At 42.4% G+C, this 9,201-nt stretch overlaps 1 protein-coding gene across 4 annotated transcripts; it reads right to left on the bottom strand.

Annotated features, from left to right (window-relative positions):
- Positions 1–285: 285 nt before the first annotated feature.
- LOC108575973 (fibroin heavy chain-like) lies at positions 286–6,529 on the bottom strand. 4 transcript variants are annotated; one of them, XM_017938911.1, is made up of 6 exons: positions 6,352–6,529; positions 5,808–6,080; positions 4,385–5,161; positions 2,154–4,004; positions 1,581–2,027; positions 286–1,237 (listed from the first exon to the last, which is right to left on the bottom strand). In XM_017938911.1, the coding sequence occupies exons 1-6, from the start codon at positions 6,419–6,421 to the stop codon at positions 1,026–1,028; spliced, it is 3,630 nt and encodes a 1,209-aa protein (XP_017794400.1). In that variant the 5' UTR covers positions 6,422–6,529; the 3' UTR covers positions 286–1,025. The 4 variants fall into 4 exon arrangements, with proteins under 4 accessions (XP_017794400.1, XP_017794402.1, XP_017794403.1 ...); XM_017938913.1 differs by having other exon boundaries at positions 1,581–1,994; positions 2,349–4,004; XM_017938912.1 differs by lacking the exon at positions 286–1,237 and adding an exon at positions 1,244–1,326.
- Positions 6,530–9,201: the final 2,672 nt, after the last annotated feature.

The following is a 9,201-nucleotide window of genomic DNA, read 5'->3' as shown; positions in this document are numbered from 1 at the left end:
ACATTCTTTGCGGAGAATGCAAACATTTCTTTTGTCAAGCTTCTCAAATATTTTACTCTACGTTTCTCGAAGCTATAATTACAGTTCGACGAAATTCACATCGAAAAATTTACGAAATTTCTAGGAATCGATCAATCATAGAGAGTGAAACGTTGAGAAATCTCTCCTAATCAATTGAATTCTTAGAAAACAACGCCAATTCTTCTTTTTTTCTTTTATTTTTAAATTAATATTAAATCTTTTTCATTCATCAACAATCGTTATTTAGAAAAAGCTATATCGTGACTTTGATATTCGATTCGAATAAATACGACGCTGCGCGGAGACGTAGCACGTTACTATATCTCGGACTTGAACTTACAATTAAAATAGCTACTCTCTTACTAAATTCTATTATTATATCAGCAATAGACTGATTATATACCGCTAAAATTAATTAAGAGCATTATCCACTCGTACAGAATTATTTAAAGCAGAAATAAGGAAAGCACTCTGAAAAGTTTCCAAAAACTGGCTGAAGTTACATCAAATCGATGAACACAAAATGAGTAAGAATATTGAGAAAAAAAAAAATTTCAAAAAGATCTTCGAACAAAGAATGTTCCCTGTGCGTTTTATATTGGCAAGAACAGTATCACAAGTCATAGTAAAAATCCTTTTTAAATCCTCAACGAGAAGAACACCGATAGAACCCGTTTAATCTTCGAACTGTGTGATTGTCACAATTAAAAATGCAGTAAAAAATAAACACGCGGTAATGCATGTTATGTAACGAGTGTAATAATTCACGTTAATTGCGTCTCATCGGTATACAACGCGTTGATTGTCGTCGTTGATCGATGCATCCGTGAACGCATCGATCTAATGGCATCGTTTCGATCTAGCGAACTATTACAAATCACGTGTTGTGTCAAGAAGGTATTCTGAAACTTTCAGAATTGAATGACACGGTCCATAAGCGTTCGATTTCTCCATGGATCAATTACTCGAGGTGTTGGTGATGGTATCCGGTGGTATTTGACGAATTATCTGACGAAGACTAACATACTCCGCGTGTCTACGTCGGCTGACGCGTTGCTGGACGCTGAACTTCCGCCTGCGCCTGATGTCGCGCTGCTAGATGCTTGGGCTTTCGCCGATCCATTTCCGGCACCGAATGCGACTGACTTGGCAGACGCGTTGCTTGTAGCAGATCCGCCGAAAGAGTTCGAGTTTGCGTTCGAAGCAGCGTTCGAGCCTTGAGAATAGAAGGGAATCATTTAATTAGGATCGCGCCTGAATTCGTTGCTTCGGAGAAAGATGAAGCTGTTGCATCGATTGAAGCGCCTGTTGAAGGAACGGTATAATGATGTATGAGATTTTGGCTGAATGTATGTATATACAAGTGAGAGAGATGAAGGTTTGAGGTTTGCTTGTTCTTGGAAAATGAGGAGGCGCTTTCTGCATGCAAACTGTGTTCAATTTCTTGCCAGTGATATAAGTGGAGTACTCTTCAAAAATTGTTTAATATTTACTGCAGCTTACATGCACGATCATTAAGTGAAGAGCAACAAAATACGTAACGAAATATCAAAACGTACCTCCAAAGCCTCCAGCACTGGCAGAGGCGTCAGCTTTAGCAGAGGCTCCTCCAAATCCACCAAAACCTCCACTTCCAGCATTGGCTACTGCATCAGCTTTGGCTCCAGCACTGGCTCCAGCATTAGCACCAGCATTGGCTCCACCATTGGCTCCACCATTGGCTCCACTGCCAAAAGCTGGTCCAGAGGTTCCATAAATTGGCCCACCTTTGCCTGAAGAACCAAATCCTCCAAGTCCGCTGCCTGATGCACCGCTTCCAGCGTTTGCAATAGCGTCAGCTTTGGCTCCAGCACTGGCTCCAGCATTAGCACCAGCATTGGCTCCACCATTGGCTCCACTGCCGAAAGCTGGTCCAGAGGTTCCATAAATTGGTCCACCTTTGCTTGGGACACCAAATCCTCCATTTCCATTGCCTGATGCACCACTTCCAGCATTGGCTCCAGCACCTCCACTGCCATAAGCTGGTCCAGAGGTTCCATAAATTGGTCCACCTTTACTTGGAACTCCAAATCCCCCATTTCCATTGCCTGATGCACCGCTTCCAGCATTGGCTCCAGCATTGGCTCCAGAACCTCCACTGCCATAAGCTGGTCCAGAGGTTCCATAAATTGGTCCACCTTTGCTTGGGACACCAAATCCTCCATTTCCATTACTTGATGCACCACTTCCAGCATTGGCTCCAGCGCCTCCACTGCCATAAGCTGGTCCAGAGGTTCCATAAATTGGTCCACCTTTACTTGGAACGCCAAATCCTCCATTTCCATTGCCCGATGCACCGCTTCCAGCATTGGCTCCAGCATTGGCTCCAGCACCTCCACTACCAAAAGCTGATCCAGAACTTGGTCCACCATAAATTGGTCCACCTTTGCTTGGAACACCAAATCCTCCATTTCCATTGCCTGATGCACCGCTTCCAGCGTTTGCAGTAGCGCCAGCTTTGGATCCAGCACCTCCACTACCAAAAGCTGGTCTAGAGCTTGGTCCACCATAAATTGGTCTACCTTTGCTTGGAGCACCAAATCCTCCATTTCCAATGCCCGATGCACCACTTCCAGCATTGGCCCCAGCACCTCCATTGCCATAAGCTGGTCCAGAGGTTCCATAAATTGGTGCACCCTTGCTTGGAACTCCATATCCTCCAAGTCCGCTGCCTGATGCACCGCTTCCAGCGTTTGCAATAGCGTCAGCTTTACTTCCCGCATTGGCTCCACCTTGTCCACCAAATCCAATGGCACCAGGTCCAGAAGCTCCACTGCCACCAAAACCAGGTCCAGTATTTCCAGTGTTTCCAAATGCAGAACCAGTGCTTCCAGCGTTAGCTCCAGCCGTGCTCACAGAATTAGCTCCAGCGCTTCCAGGTGCTCCAGTACCGTAACCTGGGGCAGAGGTGCCATAGACAGGTGCTCCTTTCGTGGGAGTGCCATAGCCAGCACCGTTGCCAGATCCAGAATTACCAAACGTGCTTCCTGAACCAGAATTTGCATAACCATTGCCATATCCACTGGGTGCAGTTTCGTAATTAACTCCTGGAGTAGCAGGGATGACAACAGGGTTTTTCAGAGGTTGACCGAATCCTCCAGCAGTTCCAGCTGCGTTGGCATTAGCAGTGGCTCCCGCGTTTGCTCCAGCGTTGGCTCCAGCTCCAGACGGTCCCGATGCAATGGGTCTTTGAGGTGCGTAGCTGTCTGGAGGAATTTGTTGACCTGGATACGACGTAGGAATACCTTTGGCTCCTGGCTGTCCACCGCCAATACCTCCAGGTTTAGCATTAGCTCCAAGATTATTTCCAGCTATTCCTCCTGGATACACCTGATGTCCAAGACCTGGCCCAGTTGCAGGTGCACCATAACCATTTCCAGATCCTTGATTCAGGAAAGGATTATGCTGTCCAATCTGACCTTGACCTCCTCCATTTGCTCCAGCGGCGGCGTTACTATTGGCTGCTGCATTTGCACCTGCAAGACTGGCTGCTTGAGCAGTTCCTCCATTCAAGAACGGATTATTCGCTCCAATAGGAGCACTTGAGCCACTTGGATAGTAGCCTGGAGACTGAGCTGGTCCTGAGGTTCCTACGGGCGAGTATCCACCACCAATTGCGCCTGCATTCGCGGTAGCAGCTGCATTCGCGTTAGCACCTGCATTGGAGTTTCCGCCGTTCAAGAAAGGATTGCCAGCTCCTATGGGGCCAGTTTCAGTGTCCTGGTTGTAAGATCCTGGAGCCTGGCCTGATGCTCCTGGGTAGAATTTTCCCTTCAAGGCTGAATTAGCGTTGGCATTGGCGATGGCATTCGCGTTAGCATTGGCGATCGCATTGGCGTTGCCATTTGCATTACCGTTGCCAGCTCCGCTAGGTTGTCCATAACCTGTGGCAGGATAGGCTCCTCTTCCTGGTCCATAGTACCCGCCCTTTCCTGCTCCGCCAGCTGAAAAGAAACAATTCAGATAAGTCGAGAAGAAGGAATACAAGGTACAAGTTAATCTCTCCTCGTGCTCTGGTGTTAACTACTAGTACTTTTAAGGACACATATTTTATATACAGATAAGTGGGTCAGTGCAGGCAGGGTTCTATCGAGAAGTAATTAAAGACACTTGTAGCTGCTGCAGAGACTAGAACAGAGACAGTTGTATGTTAATGCTGTATGTTAATCACTGGAAGAGGTACACAGAACATTCTCCTAAAAGTGCAAGATTATCGTAATCCATCGGGCAACAAGACAGATAGTTCAACAGTGTAGTGTTACGTCGACATTCCTCTTCGACACATGCAACCTGGAAGGTGCACGATGTATCCACAGCAGCTCACCTTGATAAGGTGAGTCCTCGACCACGATCACTTGAATCGTGTCTGGTTTTGGTCCACGACCAGGTCGCGGGTACATTGGCCTACCAGACGGTGGACCATCCAGGATCACTACTGGAACCACAACCTCGTCAGGCCTGAGAGGATACGGAGGAATCTGTGGAATCGGCTGAACAGGTATAACCGGTGGTCTAACTGGAATTGGCTGAGCAGGTGGCATAGGATGATTGATCACTTCAGGTCGATGCTTGTGATAGTGATGGTGACGAAACGGTGGAACGTGTCGATGCTTGTGAGAGTAGGGAATGAGAATCTCCTTGTTGTATTCGTCTCCAGCAGTGGGGTATTGAGGACCTGTAATCGTTGTTAAAGGCTGTCTTTGAAGATTGGCTATCGCTCCACTGTTCGCTATCGCGTTTGCTCCTGCGTCGATCTGCAGATTTCCCGGAGAAGTGTAGCCGACAGGTGTTCCTGCACCGTTGATAGGTCCGTTTTGTCCTCCAGGGGAATAATAGCCTGTCGGTGATCCTCCTGATCCGCTGATAGCGTTTGCTGTCGCATCTGCGTTAGCATTTGCTCCCGCGTTACCCTGAAAACCGCTCGGGTAAGAGTATCCTGTCGGTGATCCAGCTAAACCGTAGGAGTTCGCGTTTGCATTCGATCCTGCGTTACTCTGAACTACTCCAGGGACGTAATAGACATTCGGCGAGTCTGCTCCGCTGTTAGAACCTGCCGCAGCACCTGCATTAGCATTTGCTCCTGCGTTACCCTGAACATACCCTGGGGAATAGTATTGAACTGTTGATGTAACCGTCTGCTGTTTACTTTTAGAACTAACGTTATCGAGATTTCCAAGGTGCTACGTCACTGTTCAAGATACTTTTAACGCCTGCATTCTCACGTTTCCATGGGAATATAAGCATTGGAGATGGCATTGGCGTTCGAATTCGCGTTGGCGTTCACGTTCGAGGCTAGATTCGATTTCGCGATCACGATTGTGTACGCGCCAGCGTGTGAGTGAGGCGTTTCACTGAGAACCGCCGCAACTACCGTAGTTTACTAAGAACGTGGTGAGCATTGGCGACGTTAGAATTATAATTTCACATGGTAGACGCGTACAGAGAAATTTCACCGGTTTTTACGCGATTCGAAGAAAAATTCGCCGCTCCGTGAACGCATTTGTATTCAACGCGAAAACAGTCATTTCTAGACGGTTCTATGATTATACGACAATTGCATAAGATATCGAAGGCAGCTAATTTCGAGAAATAAACAAGTTTTATAATATCATTTCCAATTTGATTCTGTGAAATTGAGAAAGACGAATCGAAATTTTTCACTCTTCCGTTGAATATTCGCAGACCATGCACTTGTCGAGTATTCCAAACAGGATTTGTGGTTTTCTAAGATTTTCTATACTATGTACCTTGAGCATTGGCAAATGCAGAGGCGTCAGCTTTTGCTGAGGCTCCTCCGAACGCTTGAGAGTTCGCATTGGCAATAGATCCTGCTGCACCTCCGTTGCTATCCGCGGTCGCGGAAGAAGAGGCTATGCTGGACGATAAGGAGAGTGGTCCCAGACTGAGACCAAACGAATCTGCTTTGCTCGTTGCTCTAGCGCCTCCTTTGTCCTTGTCGAAGAGGCCTAAAGGGTCCAGAAGAAGGGACCCTCGGCTCGCTGCAAGATCCGTGAGCAGTCCTGAAAAATAAGATTAACGTGTTTTTTTTACTCTTCAGAAACGTGACTGACAAACAAAACTTTAAGAAATGAATAAAAAAAAATAGTGGAATGTCTTTATTTTCTATATTTAAACGAATAAATTAATATTAATATTTTTAGGATAAATGAATCTAAAAATGTTCCTTTAAACTTTATACTATCGATATCTTAATCATACTGAATCTTTGTTATCTTGGATATTTATCTCGAAACCGGAAGTACAGTGGATCCAACGAAGAAGAGAACTCACCAGGATGCGCAGAAGATCTTTCAGCGTAGAGAAGTACCAGCACAGGCACAAAACACACAAAAAATCGCATTGTTCACCAGATGTTGAAGATCACCGAAGGAATATAATGTATATTTTATCCGTGAAACTTCTCTTGCGAACCCACTTCGAGTCGATAATCGCCGGAGTTGTGGTCGAAGAGTCAAGAACGACTGAAGCTGTTGAACGAGACAACAACTTATATACGAGACGCCGCTGGATTTTACGTCGGCCAATAATTGACCGTTGCTGAACGCCGATCTCTACCCTCCACTGTCCCTTTCCCTCTCCACGAATTTCGGTAGATTTTCCACGAAAAGATTTTCAGCAGAATCTAAGGACCGTTGTAAATGTGAAGAAAGTTTTGACGGATTAACGGGAACGAAATACGAACAGGAATAAGATCACAGATTACGGACAAAACTTTCACCGGCTGAAGATGGCTAACACTGTCAAGGACTAATCGTTCCGTCAACCAGCTTCATATTTTTCCAAGCTGGGATATCCCTGCAGTATCAATGTTTGATCGCGGTTTTCCAAGTGACATGGTCTTGGAAAATCGCTATTTTGGGGAAATTACTCAATCCTAGAAAAGTACAGAGAGAAAGAGGGTCAGTGGTAACTTAGAGATTGTTGGGAAAGAAATTTAAGGACTATTAGCATGTAAGATTTACAAGATTTAAGTTTTAGTTTTCTTTATTAAAGAACAGTGTCTGTGGCTTGAGGTGAAAATTGGGAATTTTATTGAGAATTTCTTTTCGCTAAAATATTGAAATCACAGAAAACAGAGGGCCAATGGTAATTTAAATAAAATTTTAAACAATATTACAGAACAATATATGTGACTTGAGGTGAAAATTGGGAATTTTATTGAGAATTTCTTTACGCTAAAATATTGAAATCACAGAAAAAAGAGGGCCAATGGTAATTTAGATAAAATTTTAAACAACGTTAAAGGTCTATTAGCAGTAACATGAAATTTATAGAATTTAACTTTTATTTATCCTCATTAAAGATTAATATTTATGTCTTGAGGTGAAAATTGGGAATTTTATCGAGAATTTCTTTACGCTAAAATATTTAAATGACAGAAAAAATTTAGATAAAATTTTAAACAATGTTCAAAGTTTATTAGCAGTGAATATATAAGATTTATAGGATTTAAATTTTATTTTTCTTTATTGCAGAACAATATCTGTGTCTTGAGGTGAAAATTGGGAATCTTATTGAGAATTTCTTTACGCTAAAATATTGAAATCACAGAAAAAAGAGGGCCAATGGTAATTTAGATAAAATTTTAAACAATGTTAAAAGTCTATTATCAGTAACATGAAATTTATAGAATTTAACTTTTATCTATCCTCATTAAAGATTAATATTTATGTCTTGAGGTGAAAATAGGGAATTTTATCGAGAATTTCTTTTCGCTACAATATTGAATAAAATTCGACGAACTTTTTTTCTGATTTACAAACACCCTAATCTCGGAATATTTCCTGGAATAAGGCAGTTAAACATTGGCCAAAAAAATGAAGGCAAGATGTTTTTCTTCGGGGAATATATAAATCTTTGACTGGAAGAAGCATCTTCCAAAAATTGAACATAAATGTCATCATACTCCGCGTGGCCGTGTAAAGAGGAAACAGTCGAATTTATTGTCTGTGTTTGCACAGCTTAATCTGTCTACCTTTAGCCGTCCACTCGAACCTCGCCTAACATTATATCATCGTTATATAACACGTGCTTAAATTCGACAGAATAAGAAAAAACCTGAAAAACCATCGGTCAAAGTAGTATTCGATAATTTGTAATTCAAGCGAGTGTTAAGCCTGAAGTGCGGATTAACGATGCAATTAATAACGGTGAGTAATACACGGTGCGTAGGAGAAGGTAAGAGAACTGTGGAAAAGGTGGAAAAAAAAAAAATACGATACCTTCGCAAACATCCGGCTGTCGTTGTCGGAACCTTGCATGAAAACTCGTTATTAGAACCTGTCACGGTCTAAGCAGCGTAGAAATTCCGATTTTCGGAATTCGTAAATGAAGAAATGGTTTTTCTCTGCCTTCGGAGAAATCCTCGAGAAAACTCGAAAATCCAGTATGAAACGTACGATAGAATCTTCCGAGACTTCTTCGCCAAGCCTGTTTGTTCCTTTAACACGTTTTATCGGTATTAGATAATTGGAATTTCATAAACAGTTAAACGATGTGCGTACAAGTGGCTGTTGACGTAATGTCATTAGCATACAGGAAATTTCTGATAGCGGTATTTCTCTTTGGTGCACCGTTTAAAAATATTTGAGGAATATCTGTAGAATGATTTTTGCGCATACTTCAAAACATCTCTGTATGCAAGAATTCCACTTTGATAATTATTCAAATAAATATTGAAACTGGGAGAAAACATAAAAATAGAGGAAATTTGGAGATATTAGTCATACTACCCTCCTCCTTATTTAAAATGTCCTGTCTACTGTCTTCTTTTCAATTTTTACGATATTTTGAAGTATTTCGAATTTGATATGCTTTTTACCTTTTAAACAAAAATCAGAATGTCCTGCGCGCCTTGTAGGGATCTAGATACAGTTTAATTTATTCGTCCTGACTGCTTTTCGGATGGTTCCACTAGTTCATAGCGTGTCACTTTGTAAGTTAACATTTCAATGCAGATTATTTTCCTTTATTTTTCCGAAGTTAGATAGTTACTGAGTTACCATTTGAATGCAGAATATAATTTTTTTTTACTTTTTCTAAATTAACATTTGAATGCATATTATTGTTTTTTATTTTTTCTAAATCAATATTTGAATGCACATTATTATTTCTTTATTT

The sequence above is a fragment of the Habropoda laboriosa genome, unplaced genomic scaffold (assembly GCF_001263275.1).
Source record: "Habropoda laboriosa isolate 0110345459 unplaced genomic scaffold, ASM126327v1 scaffold300, whole genome shotgun sequence".
Classification (NCBI taxonomy): domain Eukaryota; kingdom Metazoa; phylum Arthropoda; class Insecta; order Hymenoptera; family Apidae; genus Habropoda; species Habropoda laboriosa.
This window is presented reverse-complemented; position numbering and strand designations above follow the sequence as displayed.

Bases quoted from the DNA above. Each gene is read 5' to 3' on its own strand.
- LOC108575973 (XM_017938911.1), bottom strand. From the start codon at position 6,421: ATGCGATTTTTTGTGTGTTTTGTGCCTGTGCTGGTACTTCTCTACGCT. The intron at 4,005-4,384 runs GTGAGCTGCTGT...GTTTCTTTTCAG, and splicing joins CGAGGACTCACCTTATCAAG to CTGGCGGAGCAGGAAAGGGC. The intron at 2,028-2,153 runs GTTCTGGAGCCA...ATGGCAGTGGAG, and splicing joins ACCAGCTTATGGCAGTGGAG to GTGCTGGAGCCAATGCTGGA.